At 37.8% G+C, this 26,706-nt stretch overlaps 1 protein-coding gene across 1 annotated transcript; it reads right to left on the bottom strand.

Annotated features, from left to right (window-relative positions):
- hsf4 (heat shock transcription factor 4) lies at positions 1 to 25,183 on the bottom strand. Its single transcript, XM_002937174.5, has 13 exons — positions 24,918 to 25,183; positions 19,255 to 19,363; positions 18,316 to 18,443; positions 17,487 to 17,611; positions 15,922 to 15,997; positions 13,301 to 13,365; positions 11,847 to 11,946; positions 8,546 to 8,670; positions 7,572 to 7,796; positions 6,038 to 6,143; positions 4,086 to 4,151; positions 3,677 to 3,764; positions 1 to 2,804 (listed from the first exon to the last, which is right to left on the bottom strand). The coding sequence occupies exons 1-13, from the start codon at positions 25,038 to 25,040 to the stop codon at positions 2,671 to 2,673; spliced, it is 1,470 nt and encodes a 489-aa protein (XP_002937220.3). The 5' UTR covers positions 25,041 to 25,183; the 3' UTR covers positions 1 to 2,670.
- Between the last annotated feature and the right edge of the window lie 1,523 nt (positions 25,184 to 26,706).

Here is a 26,706-nt window from a genome sequence, read left to right as displayed (position 1 = left end):
TGAGAAAACAAAGTTTATTGAATTTAAGCCATTTGCAAAACAATAAATAAAAATAACAGCATAGTGCAAATATGTCCAAGTAGTGCATCAGATTCAAGTTTAGTGTACATGAGATGTCAGGTGCAGCTACTACATGTGCAGCTCTCAGGCACAAATACTGTGTGTAAATTGCTCTCATGAACATCAGTAGCTGCACCCTGTGAGCCGTCCCTGGGTTTAACATTTTGTAAGATTCATGATACACAGCATATTTGATTTCTTTTTTTATCATACATACTAAATAGCTTGGTTCCAAGACAATAATGTGCATCTGATCGCCAGGGAATGTCATAAAGGATTTGTGTGATTGTAGAGGTATGGAATCCGTTATCCGGAAACCCCCTATCCAGAAAGTTCTGAATTACAGGAAGGCCATCTCCCATAGACTCCATTATAAGCAAATAATTCTGTGTTTAAAACTTTTTCTTTTTATTTGTAATAATAAAACCTTGTACATGATTCCATCTAAGATATAGTTAACCCTTACTGGAAGCAAAATAATCATATTCGGTTTAATTCATCTTCAAATGATTAATTAGTAGACTTAAGGTATGGAGAGACCCCTTATCTAGTGATGAGCAATTTTTTTTCATTTTTTTAAATTAGAATTATTTGTTTATAATGGAGTCTATGGGAAATGGTCTTCCAATAATTTGGAACTTTATGGATAATGGGTTTCCAGGTAATGGATCCCACACCTGTATAATAAATGAGTTCTCACTTAGTCAGAACTTGTCTAAATAATCTAACTATTACAGTGTTTGTGTGAGGGTGCATTTATATGTAAATATAAATTACTGTTACTAGGCCTTTTAATACTTGATTCTGATAAAATACATCTGCATGGATACATACTGTAGGAAACCTTACAACCATGGACATTTTTCCAGAGGGGCAGATATAAATATATATGTATATATATATATCCTCAATAAGTAGACAAAAATAAATAAATAGAATTATAGCATTCCAAGAAACCATAGTGGCCCATGGCAGGTTATTCAATACATTCAATGGACCCCCTACATTTCTTCATTGGGGTTTGCATATGTAAAAGAGAAAACTCATAACGGCATTATTAAAAATTAATAAGCGCTTGTGGGCGGAACTAATTACTGCCACAAGGCAAAAAAACCTGTGCAAGGGATTGCAGGCCTCTATACCTAACTTGGGAAAGGTTTGTTCTCATTAATTGACCTGAAGAATACCTGAATCCTTTTCTTCTCATACATTCATATATGTGCATGTACTGCACTTATATATTCCCTCCACCCTTATAACTGAAAATTATCCTACTGCAAAATAGTAGGAACATTATTAGTAAAAACACTTCAAATCAAAAGTATAACCCCCATAGTGTGCATTTAATGTCATTAGTGTGCTCTGAAGGGTCATTCACACCAGCATGCACAGTGCTGCCACTTTGGATACAAAATATCCTAGTTAATTTGTGATAACATATGTAAAGGTAATTGTGGAGAAACAATAGCTTTAAAGGTGACATACTGCTACTGTAAATGACACCTGCACATTTGGGAGCTGCTAATTCTTAAGATTTGATAGTTAAAGTACTGCTGGCTGAGAATTGCTTGTAAACACAGTGCTGGTACTTGTGTGATAAATAAAACAGGGGTAGGGGGCTTATTATATTTACCACTCTATTCCCTGACTAGCATCATTGAATCCTTTAAGTCTGAAGTTCCCATTTATGCTTCCCATACTCCTCCCTGTCAAAGACACGGTGGCTGAAATGAGCCACAGAATGGAAAAAACAAGAGGAAATAAGTAAATCAAATTTTGGAATTCTGTTCTCTGATCAGCAACACTGCAGCAAAGGAGACCATTCAGCAGAAGACGCGGATCTGTCTAATTTACCTTACACTAAGTGGCCCCAATCAATGCATGCAGTCATAATGTCCATAATAAACACATTGTTGATATATCACAAAGACAAAAAACAAAAGCTTCTGTATGGACCATTACAGAACTATTTGAGAATATGCAAGCAATTAAATGTAAGAAAAGGGTGGAGAGCCATGCAGATCTTGTTGAACTGGACTCCCTGTTGGGGTCTCAACAAAAGATGAATGGACATCCTAAAAAAGTCTTTACAAAGAATTATATATCTATCTATCCTGTATAAGCATCAGATTTTTAATTTCAGTTTATGTATTATGATTTCATTTTTTAATCATAAAATAGAACTGCAAATAAAAGAACATTCTTATAAAAATACACAATAATTACTAAGGAAATCTATACATATATATAATAATTGTAATAAATATTGCACTTGTATACCATAAATTAAATACGCAGCAATATTCTAAACACCAAGCAGCGCTTATTTCCCTTAAATAGTTTCTGTTTTTCAATCCATACGCAGCTCTTTGCTCAGGATCAAGATCAGGTTTAACAGGGATTGCAATATGTACATACAGCAAAGTTCTCCCTTCTATAGACATGGTAAAATTTGAATAGGGTTTACTGCCTCTGAACATGACTTTCTATAAATCCAGCCCTGTGTATTAACTATACATTGCAGCAGATATATTTTTTTACTATTTAAACTTGCAGTTCATGAAGGCATAGTGTAAAAGTGAAACATATACATGTATAAGTAAAAATGTATCACTCGTTTTGCTCATCTGGCTGCTGCAAGTTGAGGGAAGCCTCATCCACAAGGGCCCCTGAAGAGAGGTAGGACACAGCATTTTCTTCAGCAGCAAATAGGGAAGAGGATGCTGCCATATTAGCCATTTCATCTATAACGAATAGACCTAAGTTATCACTATTTCCCTTGCAAGAAAAAAATACAACATTACAACATTATGAACTCATTGAATGCATAAAATTCAGCATGTAGCATTCACAAAAACACAAAATAATGCAACTATGCTATGCAGTTTTGGATGTTAAGGTAGCCACGCTTGTTTGGTGAGGTCACCAAATAGGCAGATAGGCTAATTCGATCGGTTGGCCCATTAAAATGGCGGGTATATGGGCCATTGGGCAGAGGACGGCATCAACGAACTGATGCAGATGAATGTTTTCTAAACTTGCTTTCTACATTTTCTTGCTTTCTACGGTCTGTAGGTCTTGGTAATATTGTTTGCACATATATATAAGAAACTGGCTGAAGGATTGTGTGCAAAAAAAAGGGGCACATAGGAACCAATATGTAGATAAGTTCACCAAGTAGACAAAGTTGTCTGGGTGAACCAGCCCCAAACCCACAGCATGGGGAGCATCAAATTGCAGGCATCAACGAACTGATGCAGTTCCCAATCCAATAGGATAATTAAACCTGCCCGATTTGCCAATTTTATGCCAGATATCAGTCTGGTAGCCCATACATGGGCAGATAAGCTGCAGAATCGGTTTGAAGGGTCCAAATCAGCAGCTGAAATCTGCCCATGTATGCCCACCTTTACCCTACAATTGTAGACTAAATTACCCACCTGCTGCTTATAAATATATTGTATGAAAGTGTTTGGTGAATTTACTTGTTGGGCTCACAGCTCAGAACAGTTAGTTTAATCCAAACTATGAGTAGGATTTTAGAACTGTCCCCTTTTCCACCGTTACTTGGCTGATGATGATGTCTTGGCAAAAAACAATTACCCTCCTGAGTTACCTGGACAAGGGATGTTAAACTGTGTATTCAGACTCTTTGGTGGATGCTCAGAAACACTTTTCTCTAGATTTATGGCAAGCTGCTGCAACTGAAACAAAAATCATATTGTCAAAAATACACATTGTGAGGAGCATGCCCTGTGTCTGTGCCCGTCACTCTGCATCTACGCTGAGACATTTGTTGGCCACCTTTCATACTCGGAGAATGCCATTACCACAGATTGTTGTTCTGCAGTGACAAACCAGCTAAACCGTAAACAAACAACAATTACCTCCAAAAGCTTGAAAACCTGCACTGTTTCGAAACCCCTAAAGTTGTAGCCAAATAAGAAATATCTAGGGAAAGTTCATATTTTATAGTATATCCGGCACTACAGTAACTGAATTTCTAATTCTGAGGAGGTTCTTACCGGTGACAAATTTGTGTCCACATTTGGAAGACTCCACTCACTCACACACAGGCCAGAGCTGAACACCTGCAAAAATGTATTTATATGTTTTATTATGAGAACATTAGTATGTAGTGTCAGCCCTCCTATTCAAGAAATCAGGGGTGGTGCAACACTTGGAGAAAGATTAGGCTACAAGTAAGGGCCATGGCAGATGAGGAGATTAGTCGCCTGCGACAAGGGAGATTTGTCGCGGGCGACTAATCTCCTCATCTGCCATGGTCCTTACTTGTAATCTCCCCAATATGCCATCCCACCGGCTTGAATGTAAATCGCCGGTGGGATGGGTATATGATTTGTCGCGGGCGACTAATCTCCCCGTCTGCCACAGCCCTAAGCATGCTATGTTACTCTTCTTTGGTAACATGAAAAAGTAGTTGCTACTAGTAGCTCAGTGTGTCTTCACCCTAAGACTGGGCTGCTGAACATGCCTATCTGTATATAAATGCACACTATAGATAAATATTTTAATATGTAGCCTTATATCTTTTCTGCGAGGGAAGTATGCTTCCTGTTTCTTAAACATATGTCCTTGCACTGCTCCAGAAAAAAGGGAGCTGAACATTTAAATTATTTTAATATATATGCATATAGGTTTTGCTTCAGAACTGTGGTTGAATGACACATGGACATGGACCTCAAATAAACGCCAATACCCTAGAGCAGCATGTTTGTTTACCCAGACTGACATCAGAGTAAGATCTGATTAGATTTTTATGGAGATGGGCTGATAGGTTGACTGTTTAGTTAAGAGACACCACTGTGTTTGGGCATTGTTTGGACACTGATATAAATGTTAAAAAGGCTAGTGGTTTGCAAATCTTCAAAACAATAAATCACTATATTCTGAATCAACATAAAATATATCACACAAGGATAATGATCTTAGGCAATACCCGTTAAATTATACATATGTTTAACTCAGGAATTTGTATTTAATGTCATTTAAATAACACTGTAGAAACGTCTTCATATTTATACCAACCCCCCTAAAAGCGCCCTCAAGGTAATCCCCTGATGCACTAAATCAGTGCTGTCCAACTGGCGGCCTGCGACCCCCCTCTGTGTGGCCCCCCACCTATCTGGCTGCTTTGATGGCTTACCTTTGTGTAAGCTTTAAATGGTATCAGTACTGGCCCCCTGCATGGTTAACACCTCAGATTTAGGCTGTAAACCCCCTGTATTATTTAAAAATGTAATCCACCTCAGACTGTAGGAGCAGTAGAAACCCACAAATAAACCCTGCACACTATAAAAAGAACATATACTGTGGTGGTACTGCAATTAAAAAGTTTAATATATAGTTATTGTGCAGACTGTAGGAGCAGTGCCAGCATTGCGTCACCGTAGGTCTGTGTGTGCCATACTCTGCCTGCCCTATGCTGCCTGTATGTGCCATACACACAGGCAGCATAGGACAGGCACAAACAGGCAGGGTAGGGCAGGTAGAGTATGGCACACACAGGCAGGGTGGGCAGGCAGAGTATGGAACACACAGGCAGGGTAGGGAAGGCAGAGTATGGCACACACAGGCAGGGTAGGGAAGGCAGAGTATGGCACACACAGGCAGGAGAGGGAAGGCAGAGTATGGCACACACAGGCAGGGTATGGCACACACAGGCAGGGTAGGGCAGGCAGAGTATGGCACACACAGGCAGGGTAGGGCAGGCAGAGTATGGCACACACAGGCAGGGTAGGGAAGGCAGAGTATGGCACACACAGGCTGGCTAGGCAAGGCAGAGTATGGCAGGTTTTTGCTGTACTACCATTAATATGGCTATGGTCATGCGATAACATGGGTGTGGTTTCAAAAAGGGGAGTGGTCAAAACTAGCTTCCATTATCGGCCCTCCACCACGGAGGCTGGAAAAATTCCACAGAAGTTGGACAGCACTGCACTAATTGTATACTTACATCTAGTACAGCAGCAGAGTCCATGTTGTATTGCTGACTCCTTAGCAGTAGTTGCAATCCCTCCAAACTGACATCAGATCCATCCAATGAGTCTGACAGCCCAGACCTAATAACAGAGAAAAGACTGGAGGGTTGAAGAGAAATTCAAAATGCCAGAACCATTCTCTCCTATATAAAACATGCCTTGTGTAATTAAGGTTTCTTTCATCTCTCCATATGAATGTATTTTATTTTGTTTACAATGAGGTAAAATCTTCCCACTGTTCAAGGAAGTACTTGCATATCACATTGCACCAAGGTTATTGTTTACTAGTGTTTTGGTCACTGATTTCTATAGCAGTCTATAAAAGTTTGACCTTCTGCAGGTTGACATCTGTAGTCGGAAAGGTTGCTTTGAAGAATGGCATTATAAGTACTGCAGAAAGCATGGCTTTATAAAGTATTGTGGGAAATAGGTGTAATCTCTTATTATGAAGAAGTAAGGAGACATTTGGACAGTAGAGATGAAACAGATGTGATATTTTGCCAAAGCTTCTGAAACAATGCTGCACAAAATGAATGTTTTCTAAACTTGCTTTCTACATTTTCTTGCTTTCTACGGTCTGTAGGTCTTGGTAATGTTGTTTGCACATATATATAAGAAAATGGCTGAAGGATTGTGTGCAAAAAAAAAAAGGGGCACATAGGAACCAATATGTAGATAAGTTCACCAAGTAGACAAAGTTGTCTGGGTGAACCAGCCCCAAACCCACAGCATGGGGAGCATCAAATTGCAGGCAACAGCAGCATGGGCATGGACACTCCAAGGTTTTGAACTCCAGTACTTAATAGAGAAGGTCCAAAGAAGAGCCACTAAGCTGCTACAGGGTATGGAGGGTCTCAGTTATGAAGAAAGGCTTGCCAACTTGGGATCATTTACAGTGGAGAAAAGGAGCTTAATGTGGGATATGATAACTATGTATAAATATACATAGGGACCATACAATAAATTCTCTGATGCTTTATCTACCAGTAGATATTCCAGCAGACACAGGAATATCTACTGAGCTTAGAAGGAGGTAGGTTCTATCTTTTTTAGAAGTTGTGGAATTCTCTCACTGAGGCGATTGTACTGGCAGATACATTAGATAGCTCCAAAAAAGGGTGGTAGACACTTTTACAAGGAGAAAATGCAGGGATGCTGAAATTAACTTTTAGAAAATGTTGATTGAGAGACTGATCTGATTGCAATCTTGGAGCCAGGAAGGTATTTTTTCCCCCTCTGAGACAAATAACTCTGCTCCTTCCATACCCAAGTTCAGAACTATAAAATCCTTTACCTACTTTGGTATATTCCTCTCGGGACTACTCTGTCACTGCCATGTAGATTCTCCAAATACATTTTCATTACAGCATTGCATTTCAGTTTTCAAACCTTTGTAATGGCTTACTTGTTAGTCTATATTATGTTCCTTTTGGATAAAATCACCCATTTAGAAAGCTCCATACCCAACTATGTGCAGCCAATGACTAAAAGGTTTACCTAGTCACTCACCTCTCCTGTGAATTCCTTCTATTCTGTCCCTCCATCTGCTGGGATGTTGACATCTGTGGTGGGCTGCAGTTTTCCTTTCCTTCCAATATAGACTGAACCATTGCAACTGGGAGAACAGGTGGATCTGTGCAAATGCTACAATTGTTCAGAGATACATCCTGCCCTGCTGACCCATTGATGCTGGGACTGATGGGCTCCTCCTTTATCATGAGTAAGCACTTACCCCTGTACAAAATAAAACCATCAACCCCATTATACAGATCATTTTGTTATTACATTGGCCACTAAAGTTTTCAGTACTTTCATCACCTTACATATGTCACATACAGACCCTCCTCCAAGTGCTCTGGCTGCTTTGCCGGCACACTGGGAGCCATCTACATGCAGGGCATGAAGTACTCCAGCATAGGGCTGCTGTGCATAAAAAGGGAATGGGAGGGCCACCTGCATATGGACCCATCTACTGATGATGGTTCAGTGGAAGTTCTGAGTCACAATCTCTGAGAGACTTTGCTGAAATTACCAGGGAGTAAACAGTATTTTTTAAGTAAAAAAGTATGATGTCTGAGTTACTGAGGGCCACTGTGTGCTGATGGGACTCATTGCAGCTACTCCTGGTGCTATGCCCTGTGTTGTCAGCATGGGGGAAAAATATGGTGGGCCCTGTCAACCCAGACCAAATCGAATCTCTGCCGAAAAGTAGTTAGGCAAAGCAGTTACAGAGGTGCACAGGGGATGAGGGTCTGTAACTTTTAAAAACTGTACATGATCCTCCTGAATGACATGCAGTATGCCTATAGAATGCCCATGTCCCATTGATTCTCTGTTATTCAGCACAGGCATTAAGAGACAGTTGCAACTCATTATGCTCTATAAACATTATTTTACACTTTGCTTGCCATGTTTTAACTGAGCCCTACTATGGTCAAATATACTTTGTACTTAAATACAAACACATTCATAAATGTTGTTACCTTGCTCCATCTGAAGAGAGTGATCCATTAACTGCGTTAGTGGGTGGAGCATCTGTCACATCTGATATAATTGGACCAGCACTAAGGGCAGGGCTGTTCAGAGCTGTTGTAGATCCCATTGTTTGCTGCAGAAGAAGGAATGTGAGTGCATCACCGCAAGCGCAGGCCATACACACAGCTACACTTTGCAAACAATTTTCCTTCTAAGCTGCCATGCATTGTCATGATTTATTTATATAGCACCAGCAAGTTACACAGTGCTTTACATTCATCAAGAACAAACAGGGGTCTTACAATAATTTAACAAACCAATGTTACAGAATAAAAAATGTGATTAGAGGGTTCAGCTTTAAAAAGGGTTAAAGAGTTAAGGAATATTTGAAACATAAGAAAGGTTAAATCAGTTGGTGATTTAATATGACAAGTTGATTTCTAAACAATCAAGATGAAAGGAATATAATTCTATAAACGGGCAGGTCTTTAGGGAGAATTTGAAGGTGCAGAAGAAAAGGTAGAGTCTGGTCATGACAGGGAGTTCCAGAGGCAGACAGAAGCATAAGAACAGTGTTATTGAGTATTGAGTGGCGTATGTCAGAGGCAGGACTTGCAAAAAATTTGTGTCGGTAAGATAAAGTCGTATATGAGCTAGCTAGCAGAAAGGCAGTCTGTTACTTGGGTAAGGGCAGATGCAGAATATGTCAGGAGTAGACAGGTAGATATGGATATATTCAGGATAGAGTGGCACTGAAGTCTGAAAGACTGAATATGTTTTTCCAGAGTAGTAGTATACAGTAGTGAGAATGGCAGAGGGCCAAGCCAGAGCATTGAGGAACTCCAGCAGAGAGAGGAAATAAGGGGGAGGTTGAGTTGAGAGAAAACAACTTTAAATAAGTGATCAGAAAGATAAAATTTGAACCAAAAAAAGAGCAGTGTCAAGAATGCCAGCTGAGTACAAAATATCTATGAAAATAGGTGTCAAGGAATTGAGATAGATGAATATGGAATAGTGAATTAGCCTTTGCAGAGAAAAGACCATTGGTTACTTAGTAAGTATAGTTTCTGTTGAGTGTGTTGGGTGAAAGCCAGATTGCAGGTCATTAACAATGAAGTTGTGAGTGAGATGATACATAAGGTGGTTGTAAAAAGGCTTTCCAACAATTTGAAGGCAAAAGGAAGCGGGTAGATTATTGCTGGGGAAGGCAGAAATAATGGGGATGGTTTTTCAAGCACGAGCATAATTAGTGCTTGTTTGTATAAAGATAGAAAAGTACCAACACACACAAGTTATGACACTAGCACACACAGCAAATGATGGAACAGAGATAATGTTTTGCATTATAAATAGTAACCCTTTGCTCTGGTAAAAAAGTTTTAAATAGTGTGTACAAAAGGTAATTTTGTGCACGCTGTCTAGAAGAAATTAGAGGAGACTGAAAACAAGTCTTATATATATAACGATCCCTTATAACGATCCCTTATTATGTATCTTTCTTGTTTCTGCATTTTAGGGGTCTGCAGATTGAAACTCTTTCTACACGTATGGGATCTGTTATGTGGAAACCCAATATCCAGAAAGACTTATAGACTCAGTTCTAATAAAATAATATTTTTTAAATGAGTTTCCTTTTCCTCTGTAATAATAAAATGGTACCTTGTACTTTTGTCCTAACTAAGATATTATTTAATGTTTAAACTAATTTAGTGGAAAACCCCAGGTCCCAAGCATTCTTGATAATAGGTCCCATACCTGTAGTAATTTTCTGTACAGGTAATGGCGTCCATGTAACACACAATACATACTACTCTCAAATCAGTTTTAATAACTATACAACTTCACTTTTGTCTCTTTATGTTTGTTTACTTTATGTTGAACAATGTCTCTCTTATCAGGATTGCTTATTGTTTTGCAATGTTTTAGGAACTGTGTCTGCCTTACTTACTGCTTTGTACAGTATAAAGTATTGGTGCATTATGGTCACTGTCAGTTTGATTTGTTTGTATATATATGTGTATAGGGCTTTTTATACAATATTCCCATCAAACTGACTCAACCTTTTTGCCCAAAGTATCAAATGTCAATATTAGGTAACAATATCCAAACGTATGTTTTTTTCCATAGCACTCCACCCCTTTTGTTTGGACTAAAGCAATTTAGATATTGTGTACAAATTCCTGTAGAGTAACTAAAGTTCCAGAGACATAGAAAAGAGGCTGGCATGTGTTCTAGCCTTTGTAAGCATGTACTGTTGTCAATGTCTACAATGACAATAAGAATTTTAGTAATTTGAAGTGTACAAAAGTTATGCAACAGTTATGAAGGCTCTTAAAAAACAACATGATAGAATAAAGAAGTCCACATACGTAAGCAGAGTAAGAATGCTAAAAATTAAAAAAAAAAAAAAAAAAAAAGAAATAATAAAGACCAAGTTGTTTAAAATATGTCCCAGTAAAGGCTAATTTAAAGGTAGCCATCCTCTTTAAAATGCAAAACTATAAAACAAGCGTAAAGTATTTTCCTGCTGATAATTTTAATGTATTGTAAAAATTATATTTTGGCTAACTAGAGATTATCACACAGATTTCTGGAGTTCTAGGGGCAAATTTATCGAAATGTGAGTTTAGAGCTTAATACATAAAAACCTGGCCATGTTCTATTCATTCCTATGGGATTTTTAGAAGTGTAATCAATGTATAATCAATGGGTGAACTCTAACTTTCATTCAATGATAACAAACGTTTCCAAACATTTTTCTGTGGTGAGCTCTAATCTCACATTTTGATAAATCTGCCTCTTAGTGTTACAGGTATGAAATGTCTTATCCAGAAACCAGTTATCCAGAAATCTCTAAATTACAGAAAGCCTATCTCCCATTGAGTGCATTTTAAACAAATTCTAATTTGATTCTAAATGATTTTCTTTTTCTCTCTAATAATAAAACTGTACCTTGTACTCAAAGGTAAGTTGCATGGATCCATATTGGTGGCAAAACAATCCTATTGAGTTTATTTAATGTTTGAATGGTTTTTAGCAGACTTATAGAGATCCAAATTACAGAAAGATCCCTTATCTGGAAAACCCCAGGTTCCCAGCTATATAACAGATATATAACTTTTTCATGTAGTGTGAATATAATTTGTATTAATAAATACGTTACCAAAAGAATTCTTGATGGAATATTTTGCTCAGTATAATTGCATGAACAAGAGGCTAGTCAGACTGCCATCTTAAAAAATTGAAACCAGCCACATCTGTGTTATTTTGATACAAACGTACTTCAGCCTCTCAAGTATCTGGTCTTACCGACTGGATGTAATAAGGATCAGGAAGAGCATCTACTGGCAGGTGACGACTGAATTTAGACTGTGGGAGGGTAGAGTTTCCATCATCCAACATTAGTGGCCTATGAAAGGAATAGACAATTAAATATTACTTTCCTCTGGCCTGTATGTGAGCTTAAGTGATATGAATGGAATGAAAGAAAAAAGGTATTGATCTCTGTGTGGCTGCTTATGATATTAATAAGGATTGACTATAAAAGCACAATCCAAAACTAAAAGCTCCTGCAACCAGAAAGGCTTCTTGTTAGAGTCCTACAGAACCAACTAGCGCAATGCCAAGGCCATTAGTTACTTTCACCTCTGCTGAGACTAGTTTTTCTCAGATTCAAATAGAGATTATGTAACTACCATAACTACTTTATCCATCAAGTTTTAATACCCTTTCCCAACATGCAGTTACAATTACTTGTTTCTACAGGTGTAATTGCTTCTATCCATAATTATTCATATGTTTACTTAAAGCACTCATCTTTAGTTGATAAAGGCGCAGCTAAGTGGGATATTAGCACCTCACATCAATTACTTTTACAGATTTTCCCCTTTACATTAGACTCTAAGGGGCACATTTACTAAAACTCTAACATTTCTCATTTTTTTATTTTTAAAAATTCGACTAAACTCCCTTTCTCAAATGTCTGACTTTTTTAGTTTAGATTGTTTTTGTAAACACCATTTGTAAATGGTCATTGGTCATGTGACACTAAAGGCTGATTATAAACTGATAATATCACTAAGCATTAAGAAACTATTCAATAAAAGTAAAATGCTTGAGTGGAAGGGAACAAAAACTATTATTGCATGTTGTTATTGAGCCTCTGGCAAGCCAAGACAGGTATGAACACAACTCCAGACCAGTACCCAGTTTTAGGGTGTTTTGCACCTGGACAGTTTACATATTTTCAGCTTGCATGCGAAGAGTATACCATTGGGGGAGAAAGAATTATATGATAATGCAGTTCTGTGTAATGCACAGTACATTGTTCAGCACTGAAAACACATTTTAGCCCAGAGAACAATCGGTATAAAATTATGTACTGACCCATATTATTTCCCTAAGCCTAATCCTGGATATAATAACTGCCTTTCCAGTAAAGGATACAGTTTAGCTTATAAACAGATCTGATATGTAATAAGCCTGTCCTTTTAGGTTTTGATATGAGATGGCAAGTATTTCTGTACCACTCTTTTATTCTCCCTCCCCCTTTTTGTGCCCACACAATAGTCCTGAGAGCTGAGCGGACACTTTACACAGAAAGTCCGAAAGTCACTAGTCAGCAGGTCTGACTCAGCAGCTACATTCAATAACAGTCACTAGGGCGACCAGGTCAGATGATCCACACCCAGGCCTCGCTGAGCTTGTGATTTTTTTTTTTGAGAAAAAGGTTTTGTGTTGCACTCCCATTTTCAGGCACTCACATCTTTCGCTTTATCCCAGCACTGGTGGGTCCTGGAGGTAACTGTCCAAATAGAAACTGGATTAACTGTAAGGGGAAAACATAGAATAAGAATCAGGTGTTTGATACAGAAAACACATTCTGTAAGCCGTGACCTCTAAGCTATCATGCCTATTTAATGATGTAAAGAAACAATGACTCCCTAGGCAGAAGTGCAGCAGGTAACACATACCTACATGTAGTTGATCTCCATGCTTTTTATTGACAAACCTGTTTATTGTTCTCCGCATGTTAAACAGCAAATAAAAAAATAAATGTATGCACAGGGAAAGTTTAGACAACTTCAGATGGAGTATTTTTGCTCCTTTGGATCAGCTAGAAATAAGGTAGAATATATGTGTGCAAGGGCGAATAGCATAGTAACATAGTTATTATGAGGCTTATCTGCACATATTTCCAACCTCAATAATTGTTGATGTGTTGCTGTAAGGTTCCATAACATTGCCCACTGAATAATGTCTTTAAAACCATGCTTTTATCAGCCACAGCCACATCTGTATTTAGTCTATGCAATGTCCACCTGAAATTGCTAATTCTGATACTTTGACCCAAGTGAACCTGATTTTTCAACACTACCAACAATAAGAAAAAAGTAGGTTCAGTAATATAGTACACTTTTTAGGCAATCAATCAACAGCAATATATAATAATAACATAGTAGTATATAGCAATAGAGAATACAACTAAGAATGAAAAAATATGGTCAATAGCAACTTAACTGTGGGATGATTGGAAAGGAAATTCCGCTGATGTGGTTTAGGTTTTTTATATGCTATTTGATGAAGGACTGTATGTGTCTATATCATTTTTCTACTTGATTACCCAAGGAGTGTGCCTTAATTAAGTAAGCCGTCCTCCTTACATAAACACATAGAATAGGCTTCCAGCAAATGTGCTTGAAATTAAAACAGTATATAGATTCAATAAGTGCACAGTCCTGTCATAAGAAAAAAAGCTGCATTATATATATATATGAAGGAGATTAGCTGAAATAAGGTAATATACTTTTCTGCATGAAATTGTAGTTGTCTGTGTATGCATCGCCATTCAGTCATAAGGAACATCTGTAGTCCATTCCTAAAATATTTTAGACTTCATGAGGGGCAAAGCAAAGCATTTTTTTCTATTTTCTATGCGCATGTGGGGCTCTTCAGGGTGTCCGCAACTTTGGTCCACTCAGGCAGACAAGGCTGTAGCTGGGCCATGATGGTGTTTAAAAAGGGCTTACTGCAGTCACTATGTTGATTAGTTGTACAGAAATTTCTGATATTTTAAAACTAAAACAGTCAACAGTTCATTTGTGTGCAAAATCAAAAGGATGTAGTAATACAGGCTGGAAAAAGTTACAATGCCTTGTTGGGACGTGGTCTCATAATAAAGGAGCCCCTGTATATTTTACAGAGGAGTCTTACGGGGCAGGATTTATTAGGCATAGATCATTTGGGAGTGATACTGCACTAAATTGACAGAGTTACAGAAGTGGGGCCCTTTGGGACCTTTGTTGGCAATTTTGTTGTGGTAATGCCATATTAAACCATTTGCTAGAAAATATTAATCCATAATGAACAACAAATCTCTTAAAGGGGACATACCGTGTAAAAAAAACAAAAATGTGCATTAAAAAAAATTGTGTTTTGCGCAGATTTATTCCCTCCTAAAACCCTGCTAGTCCCGCCCATCAGTTCCACTTTCTGCTGCCTCCTTTCCCTGGCTGTTCAGAGGTTCTGGCAGCACTCAGCCCACTGCTCTGTAGAATAGGAACTAATTACCAGTTAGTCTGACCCAATAGGGAAATAAAGCCTGTCTTTGCTTGAGTGAAGGCAGAGCTGTGATTGGCAATCCACCTCCTACTGTGATTGGCAGGCACTGTTAGGACACAGCCACCCCTTATTTGAAACATTGACAGGGACCATATTGAATCTATGGGGAGCTCCATATATTAATTACTACTTCCTACAAGAATGGGGAAATTTTGGTTATGCTATATGTCTCCCTTAACACTAATAATAAATCTCTTTTACAAGTACTATGTAAACAAAATACTACAGTATAATCTATCTTTGTACCTTCCCAATTATGCAGCCTGTCCTCACCCTATAATACAAACATGAGCAATATAATAAAAGGGCCTGACCCTTTCACCACCTCTCCTTAATCCAAGTGAGTTTCTTGCATCCTCAGTTATAATATTAACATGGTTGTGTACACCACATCCAATGTATAAAATAAAAATCTGTGTAAACACCTTGGACTATTTGCCATATATTCATATAAAACAATGTATATTAAAACAAAGAAAGTCTGTTCATTGATAGCCTGAAACAATGTGTCTGATCCAACTATTTTTTCCCCATAAAACTGACTTCTTATAATCCTAAAAAAAAGGATTCTAGTTGTGTGTTTTTTTTGTTCTTCTTTACACGTAATATCCCTGTTAAACATATAGTAGATTGTGCACTTGAAGTAGGGTAAGGTAAAAACGAACCTAATATTTTGTCAAATGGTCATGGGCATCATTTACACAACAGTAAACTAGATTATAGATCCATACACATATACAGTTGGGATTGCTGGGATGCTTACCTTGTTTATTATCTTCTGCTGTTGCAAGTGGTTCTGTCTGAGAGAGACAACCTCACGCCACAGCACCTCATTCTGCCTGACAATTTCAGAAATTTAGAAAGAGACTGATTAATAACAGACAGGAAACATAAAGGAAATACAAGCACAGCCAATGATCAACAGATTAAGAAAATGAAGTACAATATTGCAGAAAAGACAACCAATTAACTATACTAGTTAGATATGGAATTGCTTTGGGCCAGTACAGTCCAATAATCTGCTGAGTCTGGGAGTTGTCTCTCTATGTAAGGGACACCTTATTATTATTACTTGTTTTAAATAGTGCCAAAATTTTCAGCAGCATGTACAATTACAAATTATATATATATATATATATATATATATATATATATATATATATATATATATATATATATATATATATATATATATATATATATATATATATATATATACTTGAACAGAAGGACCGCTTCACACAGGACTTATGAAGAAATATCGTTTTATTCACGCATCACAAATGGAGACTGACGTTTCGGCCGGACTCCCAGCCTTTCTCAAAGTAACATTTTGTGTAAATTGGACACCTAAATACATTCAGTGGCGGGAAACAAAGTGATGACGTAGGATGTGACGTGTATCCACGTCACATCCACGTGGATACACGTCACATCCTACGTCATCACTTTGTTTCCCGCCACTGAATGTATTTAGGTGTCCAATTTACACAATATGTTACTTTGAGAAAGGCTGGGAGTCCGGCCGAAACGTCAGTCTCCATTTGTGATGCGTGAATAAAACGATATTTCTTCATAAGTCCTGTGTGAAGCGGTCCTTCTGTTCAAGTATCTATACGGTTGTGATTTGGACTGCACCCAGGCCACTGATCCTCTACATTATTGTGAGTGCCGTTCCTTCTACAGTAATCTATATATATATATATATATATATATATATTATTTACATCTGTCCATCTTATAATTTAAGGTCCTTATAGCATTCGCACACTATTATTAATAGTGTGGGAAGAAACCAGAGTTTCTAGAGGAAAATTCTTTCTGGATCATTCTATCACTCGTAAATAAGGGCTGTATAGATTTAGCTTGTAAGGGCTCTGGCACATGGGGAGATTAGTCGCCCGCGACAAATCTCCCTGTTCGCGGACGACTAATCTCTTCACTGAAATCGCGCCGCCGTGTATGCCATTCCACCGGCGCTTTACATTTTCGCTGGTGGGATGGCATTTCGGGGAGATTAGTCACCCGCGAACAGGGAGATTTGTCTCAGGCGACTAATGTCCCCATGTGCCAGAGCCCTTAAGAGTGCTTGGAATCACATAATTATTTGGTGAAAGAGAATATTATCTGTGCTGAGATTCTAATCTAATGGAAATCCCCTCTGAAGTTCAGCTGATCACACTACAGAAAGATCCACACAGGATTTTTCTATGTGTACGATACATAAGGATCTTTGCATTAAGCTGGTACAAATTATATATATATATACACACTTTGTAAAATGGTGGATCATAAAAACCATAAAGTCGCTATGTAGGTATTACTCACTGCTTCATGTCTTGCATCTGACACTCGCTACTCTCCTGTTGTCCTCGTAGGGTTTGAAGTTCATACAGAAGCCTGTTGACATCCTCATGCCTAAGTTTTGTCTCTTCATTTTTTACTACAGAAACCTTAGAGCAGCAATAAGATAAACTATACTTACAAGATATGGTCATGCAGGGAGTATTATTAGTAATTATTTCTTCAGGTTTCATTTTCTACATATTTGCCTTGAAGCAACTCACAGCTACATCAAAGGGATAATTTTATAATAACATATAGAAAGTGAAACACACATAAACTTGATAAATAAAAATTAAGATATTATACTGTAGCTCGACACAGTGAGATAAGGAGCAACAGCAGTTCATTTAAATCCTCAAAATACTGCTTTCATTGCCTTATACCAATGAATTTTTGCATTGGAGTATTCTTCAGAGTCTAAAAAATGCATAACATTAGACTAGAGCTAAACCACCTACAGATGCAGAGTGCAAACGCAGACCCTTATGGGAAAAAAAAATGTGGTAAAAGGAAAAAAATAAAGAATAGAATTCTGTATAGAGAAGGAGCTCACCTAAACCTTGGACTAAGGTTTTAGTGAGCTCTTTCTCTTTAGGGAATTCTTGAATTTTTTATGACTGTTACCTAGAATGACTGGAATATGGCTCCTTTATATTTTTATTTAATGTAGTTATATAAAATTAGATTTAAAAAATTAGATTTAAAGATAATCCCCAACATGATATAATACAATGAAATATGCCATGTAAGGTTTTTTCAGAGAGTTTTTTATCAAGCTTAGCAAGAACTGTCTTTGGAGCTGAAGCCCTACCTTTCTTTTGATGTGTTCTAGCAGGTGCTCATGTCCCTGAAGGAAGTACAAATGCTGAAATTCAGTATCATCACGTTCTGGCTTCACCAGGCCACCCTGCTCAATGTTCACCACTTTCCTGAATCCATCTACAACAGAAACAATAATAATAATAATAATAAATAATCCCTCTATAAAATGATATTATGGGTCTTGACATAGTTAGTGGGCATAGTACATATGTTCATATGTGGAATAAAAGCACAGGAGGACAATACAGGTATAGGATCTGTTATCACAAAGTTCATGAAGCAACATTAGTTCAATTAAATTATTTCATTGTGAAATCACATGAACAACACGTAAAAAAAATTCCTGTGTTACCTTTCAGGAGTCTGGAGATCATGATCATATTATTAAAGAGGCTACAAAATGACCCAGGCGTATGGATACCTTGAGGTGTACAGCTTTAAGACTGGCCAGCCTGGCAAAGAAAGTAGGAAGGTGTGCTTCACCAAGGAAAAGCTCCCTGCAGTATCTCTTATTTGGTTCCAAAGGCAGTTGCTGCTACTGCTGCTCTCTACCAGTGGTACAAATAATGTTGGTACTTTAGAGCCAAACACAGTAAGCAGGTAAAAACCTTCTATGCTTAGTATAACCCAGGAATTCCTAGGCAAAGATAATTTAATGTTATCTTTGTGGACTTTCCGTATGCAAACACAGAGGTTTGTGGCTAGCGAATATGACCTAACAGAACAGGCTTTTACTGCAAGGGAAATCATTAGCACATTAAAAGAAAGCAGAGGAAGCAAGGTGAAATAACTATACATTCACCTCTTTTTTTCTCATAGGGAAATAAAAATTAAGGGTACTGTGTGCCCTTAAAATTCAGACTGTTGTACTCAGGGCTAAAAATGTCTACTACCAGTGTGTCTTGGAATTGCAGATCTGCATACTTACACATGTTCAGCTGTCTTACAAAACTGGCCATGTTGTTGTGCTTGAAATACTTGGGTAACACCTCTTTGGCAAACCTGCCCTGGTCAAACACATGGAAACTGGTCCCATTCTGGAGAGAACAGAAACAAAGACAAGTTGAATCTGGGAAGAATATGGCTGCTAAAAGAAGGGAAATTAAGAATCAGAAATAATTAGAAAGTGAGAAGGAGGAAGTAAGAATGTTATAAAAGAAAAAACATAACTGAATCTGCATGCTCCATTTGTTGAAAAAGAAAACAGCATTTTTATTTTTGCAATAAAACTTAGCTACTCTATTTTTTCCTTAAAAATGTTATATACTTTCTAGATAATGGGCCTTATATGCACTTTAAATTGTCCATGAATCCTACAAGTGTCAATTGTAGTTTGTCATGCATAAATTCTCTAACCTGCCCTAAGGTGTCAACAACAGTGTTTGTTTTGTAGATATCCTCACCCTAACATAGGAGCATCAGTAAATAGTTAATCTGACAGACTGATCTCTGCTGATGGTTTACGCACAAAGTCAGTGAATGTCCATAAAAAATGCACTATTTCTGACGCCGAGGGCTAGTTTAAACAAATTATGCTGAAGTTTACTGTTTACTAAACAAAATTAAGCAGGTTTAAGTCAGGTGAAAGGTTAAGAACTGCAGCAGTAATTGTAGATCATAAATGTAACTCTCATTGACATAGTAGGTCAAAAATTGATGTTTGTGCCTTTTTTCTTGACAAATAGGTATATGCCTAATTATATATATTGATATGGATACACATTATGTTAATTATTTCTATATCTATAAACAATGATGTCTATGTCGCTCCCCTCTTACCCACTCCACACTTACCTTTTCCACATTGGAGCAAGTCCTGGGGTGGGCTCTTAAAGTTACCAGAGGCAGCTTTTTGCCGGCCCTGGTATCTAGCTGCTCTCTGCCGTCTGAGGCAAGGTTCTATTTATAAGCCCTGTCTATAACTCATACAGTGGTGTAACATCAGCAGTCCCCCCAGCAAAAAATTTTGTGGAGGGGCCTGCACATCTGCCTGCCTGCCCAGGGCCATATCTATATATAGGCCCTGGGCAGGCAAAGGGCGGCAGCCTTAGGAGGGTTGGCCCTCAGGTGCCTAAATAATTGATCCTTTATTCTTAAAAAAAAAAAAAAACCCTCCCCAGCCACTGCCAGATACTAAATGGTCAAACTGGCCAGGTAGCATTTGTCTGCAGCTGGGGAGGGGCACAGGGTGGAATTAGGTCAGGTGCCTAGGTTCGCACCAGACCTAAATACAGCCTTGCACCCACCCACTAGTGTCCCCTGCTACCTGGCCACTCATGCCAAAGTAAGGGAGCAGCTGGGGAGGGTGAATTTTTAAAAACTACAGGGAAAGCAGATCCCATGGTCCAGGTCCCCTTTCCCTGGGCCCTACCACGGGGTCTGCTTCCTCTATAGTTACGCCACTGAACTCATGTTGAATAAGAGGGTATAATATCCATTTAACATCTCTGTATTAGCAGTTGCAGCAATTTCTATCACAAAGAATTTATATAGCTGCTAGTGATGCATGAGTTGGAATTTCTCTAACCCACACCCACCCTAGCTTGAAATACAATGCCTGAGTCTGGGCAACCAACAATATATTTAACCCTGCAAACTATGTATATATTGCTTTACCTTTCAGAGTGGGGGTGCTTTAATATAGTATATTTTGCAATTTGTATTACACTGATCAAACCTGAGCACCTTTGTAAATGAGGCCCAATATTCTTGGTCATTGTCTGGTGTACCCTCACATTGAATACTGCAATAATACACATAAATAATTTGTAATGAATGTGTATGCATTTAATTTTAACAGATGTTAGTGTTTTTCTGCCTTTACACACATGCTATCACATAATCTCTACATATAAAATTAGCACCCATAGAGAATACCAACATCTCATTCAAAAACCAGAGCTGCTATAACAGCTTCTAATCTTGTAGGCAAGGTTCTTACTAGATTTTAAAACACTGTTGGTGGGATTTGCTTCCATTTCACAACAAGAGCGTTGGCCAGCTGGTGCACTGATATTGGGAATCAGCCCTGGCATGCCTCGGCATTCAAGTTCATCCCATAGATGTACAGTAAGGTTAAGGTCAGGACTCTTTAAAGGTCAGTCATGTTCTTCAATTCCTATTTCAGCAAACCTATTCTGCATGGACAGTGCTTTCTAAGTAAGAGTATTCCCCAACTGTTACAGAAATAAGCATGGAATTGCCAAGAATGGCATAGTATGCTGTAGGTTCATGTTTTTAGTAGAGCCAAAGGACCTTACCAAACAATAAAAAATAGTGCAACATCATTATTCCTCCAACACCAAGCTGAACAGTCCGCATTACGCATTCAGGCAGGTAGTGCTGCAGATAAAGAAAATGTAGCCCTAAACTTCCAGCATTTCTTAAACCTGTGTCCCCAGACTTTGCTGAATTACATACCCCAGCATGACTTTCCCATTTAATTATACAGGTATTGAATCTGTTATTTGGAAACCTGTTATCCAGAAAGCTCTGAATTAAAGACATTTTATTTAAATAATTCTAATTTTTTAAAATGATTTCCCTTTGTGGAGCTGAAGAAAATTTGTAACAGGAGCAGGGAGCTGGCTTGTGCTTTTCAGCCCATAGAGACACGCTGGATAAGATGGCGGCGCCGTTCACTGAAACAAGTATGTAAGTTCTAGTATGTGTATCTCTGTAAATCTTTCATTAGGCAAGCCAGGAATATAGCGATTTTACACAGCAATAGTAGTACTATTTAATAGTGTGCTTAATAGATTTTGCCTTTCCTTCTTCTTTAAATAGTGCCTTGTACTGTTTTCCTTTTTGTTCTTATTGGAGGCAAAACAATCCTATTCGGTTTATGTAATGTTTAAAAGATTTTTTAGTAGACTTAAGGTATACATATCCAAATTACAGAAGGGCCCCTTATCCAGAAAACCCCAGGTCCCAAGCATTCAGGGATAACAGATCCAATACCTGTAGGAAATGCTAGTTGTACTGCAGGATCTGAAAAGCCAACAGTACACTCCTCTCAGAGCCTTCACCTTATTCCCCCATACTAGCATCATTTGAGAAATGTGAGCTAAAGCAAAGGCTAATGTAAGCAAAATCTGAATTCAGGCTAATGGCAGACAGGTTATTTGCTCTGTTGGCATATATACATATATAAGTTGATCCACTGCCTTACACTCCCTAAATGTAGGCATTTAAACAATTCATGGTAACTTAAAAAGCCAATTTATTTTTATACAGGAATACTGCTCTTTTAGCAGATACCACAATTGAGACAGTAGCCACAGAAATGGCAATCTCTGTATAGTAGTACAAAGGTTTTTCCAAATAGCGGGTCAGATATTCTACATACAAATAAGCTCCATTATATTAGTCTAAAGTAATTAAAAAGACCCAGCAGATTGCTGCAATGCCGTAAATAAAAATTAGCCCAGTATGCTGACTTTTATATGTGCCTCTAGATTTCACTTTTGAAATCTGGCAACTTTAATATAGTTAAGTTTAAGCAGTGTTCTTAAAGGCTAATTTGAATAATTGGCTCCAAATATTTTTTTCAAGAACACTGCTTAGAAAATCTATGTGGATACATTGGATCCATATACATAGTATACCAAGAATTCAATTGGGATAGTTGTGTAATTTCACACAATTCCATGGCCAGTAGTTACAAATGACTATTAAGATTCACAGAGCATAAGTAGTTTCTCGAGCACAAGGTAAACAAAATAAGAAAAACTGAGAGCACCAAGGGCAACTTCAGAATCATGGATTTTAATTCTCATAGGGTGGCTTTGCTTTTGGGCTGGTATACTAAGCACAAATGTCAGTTAAACAAAAATATTAAATAATTTGTATACAATACACTGTATCATTAAGTTGCAATGTTGAAAACTGTGTGTTATATTTAGAAACTCTAATATCTCTAAAGTCATTTAAATGACTAGGCTGTGTTACAGCCATGGGTGTAGTTATTTAAGTGGGAATAGGGCTGTAGGTCCCACATATGGATATAGCAAAGGATATAACAAGCGACTATTTAGAATACAAAAGTGTTATATAAACAGGTTTCATGGCTTCCTACGCACTGTGCACAACACAGATCAAGATGGAAAAAGAGACACAGTGGGGACACAATGGGAGCTGAAGATTTCACAGTTACGCCACTTAAAGGGTTAATCTCACAAATTATCTGTGTGTCCCCTATGCCTAGAGTGCCACCTAGTGAGCCATGTTTTTTTAAAACAACTTCTCAGATTTAACTTTGGTGATGTGAAAGAATTCCACTATTTTTTGCAAACCCCACTATCTAATGGGCAGTCATTTTGATAAACAAAGCAAACGTTTAATGTGTCTAAACTAAAGTGTGGCAAAACAGCACTTGTAATAATAAAGTGTTTCCTGAGTTTTGTGTTCAGCCTATTATATTGTGGGGCTTTGGCTTGAGTTATTGATACAAGTGAAAGCTTTATGATTGTTAATCTCTCACATTAAAAACATGTTTTTGGGGACTTTTAGTTTAAGCCCTACTTTGTTGTCCATTTTGCCTGGCACACTGTTATCTTATGATAAAGTTACTTCTGTATGTAAACAGCCCTTTAATAGCCCCCCTGCCACAACTTCCATACATATCCAGTACAGCAAAAAAAAAAAAATGACTAACCGCAGTTCTCACCTTAATTTGTGATAATACTAGACCCCCCACTGCTTTGGGCCTCCCTAGCTCCACAGGTGTGAAGCTCTGTATTAAATAACAACAATATAAGGATGAATTATATTAGTTATACAACAAAAACACAAACACATATATATGTATATGAGTTTAAGTGGGATACACATTATTGGGAGGTGCTACCAGTAGGATACACTTCAAGAGGGCCTATACTATTCATGCAATGGTATTAAGAAATTCAAGAATTAAGACGAGATAGTGGAATGCTATTTATTCCTAATATTAGAATTAACCCATGAAAAACTTTACATTTGTATAACTTCTGAATAGTATATGATATTTACTCACATATGATATTCACTCAGAGACAGCCATCCACACAATGTACCCGGGGTGCCTATAATGTTAACTGACATGCCCCCATTATCCCTAGTGTGAAAATACTGTAGAAACGTCAACAAATGGTAGGTAACTAATCAAGACCAGCACACTACTGCCAATGAGCTTTTACTGAGCTGTAAGTCCCACAATCTGCCAAGGGGGATGTAATTCAACAACAGAAAACTTTGGGAAATAAAACAACGTAAAGCATAACTGGCCTCAGACGTCCCCTAGTAATGATTACTGTAAATGAGCACATACAGTACATATACAGTATATTCTTTTTAAAAGAGTGCTGACAAACATACACACACAAGCATTTTCTTTATTAGTATCTTTAATTCAGGCACCAGCCGATTAAAATTATATTTACTCTGCGCTCCATGTACATTCATAATTATGAAAGAACCAAATACAAAACTATAACTGTGTGTACTTTGCCATTACAACTTTCAGCTCATGGGGGAAAAAAGAGACATATTTCCTATGTACATTTTATATAATTAAGTATATCCTGCCTTCTAGGCTCACTTATTAGTACTCACCACACTCCAGCAGATAAGATGGTTGGTTTCAGGATCCTCCACTAGTGTCCACAGTTTGGTAAGGAAGGCTGGCACATTGTTACAGTACCCATCCATTGCCAAGGAGCTGGCAGATTCCTGCATGGTGATGGGTGTTTGTTACTCACACTTCATCCCTCTGAGGTGGTTCACTTGTGGGGATAACAAAATGGGACCCATGTACAAGAGGTCACAGTGTCACAATGACAGCAAGTGCAGATGATTCACACAACCAGGTCACACTGTTAACCACTCAGCACTAAATTGTAAGCATCAAACCCCCACCCCCAGGCACTAAATAATATCCAGAGTGAGGTGGCGAGCACAAAGCACTGAATAAACATGCAACATCATGCGGAGAGTGCACAGCACCAGTTACAATAGCTACGAAACAACCAAAGTATGTCACACAGGAATGTATTTCTTTTCTGAAAAAGCAACTTGCCCTTTTAAGCTCCATGACAATATATCTATTTATGTGATGTTTAAATGTAACAACATTTACAACATTTGGGCAACAAGACTGTGTTGGAAGTACTGGCAAGGAAAAAGGTTTAAAAACACATACTAGTATAATATATATTAGTATCAGAGCACATTTCCTCTCACAGCAGTAGGCTCAGTACTGTGAAATGCAGCGTATTTTACTAGACACAAAAAAAAAACAAGAGTTAAAGGAGACCTAAGTAAACTTACCATTATTTAAATATCTTAAAAAAACTGCCCCAGATGCCATGACCATGCAATGGGGCAATACACATGACAAATTTGCCAGATATTGGTCTGATTCAGCTCCCACACACAGTTTAATTGCTCAAAATCAAAGTTTTTGGCAATTCCCATTGTTTTCTTTCCAATGATCCTATTTAAGAAAGGTTATAATAATGTTTACTACTTCCACATCAATACAGTGCTTGAATTATAAAATGTTTGTAAAATACAGTTATTTCAATAGCATTTATACAAGACTGACAAGAAGATGAAGTGGTAAAACTATAAGTGATTTGCTCAAAAAATGTTCTTTATTCTCCCAAAGAAAATGATGTGTGCGTATGAGATACTTTATGGCAGTGAACCCCAACCAGTGACTTGTGAGCAACATGTTGCTCACCAACCTTCAGATGTTGCTCCCAATGGCCTCAAAGCTGGTTTTCATATTTGAATTTCAGACAAAATTTGGAGGAAGAAGACCATGTGTAATTGTCAAGCAGAGCCTCCTGTAGTCTGCCAGTCATCACTGTGCTATCAAATAACCAATCACAGCCCTTATTGGCCATCCCCTAGGAAATGTTTTCATGCTTGAGTTGCTCCCCAACAAAAATGTAAATGTTGCTCACAGGTTAAAAAGTTTGGGGCCCCTGCCTTATGGGAATGATCAGAAATATTTCATGCAACACACTGTATAAATACATTTGGAAAAATCAGAAAAATCGACAACATTTCAGAAATTGTACTAATTCATTTATTTATGGTCATTCATTATTTATTTTATTTTTTTTACATCTGCTGGTGTAAAATACTACTACCCAGTTTCTAGGCTTGGTGCCCCATCAATCAAGCAACAACCGAATGACAGAGAGGAACTTAACAGAAAATGTAGTCACTTCTAGGAATGAATGGCTGAATGGAAAGTGAAAGTAATTAACTGCCCTGCACTATGCCTGACGCATAGAGGAGGGAAAGGCAATATATGACTGAAAGTTGAGCTTTTTAAATATGTTTATAGCAGGTATGGATGTTTTAGTAAGAAAACAAATTTGTGTTTCATGTT

This window comes from Xenopus tropicalis, chromosome 4 (genome assembly GCF_000004195.4).
Source record: "Xenopus tropicalis strain Nigerian chromosome 4, UCB_Xtro_10.0, whole genome shotgun sequence".
In the NCBI taxonomy this organism is placed as follows: domain Eukaryota; kingdom Metazoa; phylum Chordata; class Amphibia; order Anura; family Pipidae; genus Xenopus; species Xenopus tropicalis.
Note: the sequence above shows the minus strand (reverse complement) of the source record. Positions and strands in the feature narration are given on the sequence as shown.

Coding starts and splice junctions, on each gene's coding strand:
- hsf4 (XM_002937174.5), bottom strand. CDS start 25,040: ATGCAGGAATCTGCCAGCTCCTTGGCAATGGATGGGTACTGTAACAAT. Junction 18,444..19,254: donor TGTAAGACAGCTGAACATGT/GTAAGTATGCAG, acceptor TTTCTGTTGTAG/ATGGATTCAGGAAAGTGGTG. Junction 3,765..4,085: donor TGGACACAAATTTGTCACCG/GTAAGAACCTCC, acceptor TTTTTGTTTCAG/TTGCAGCAGCTTGCCATAAA.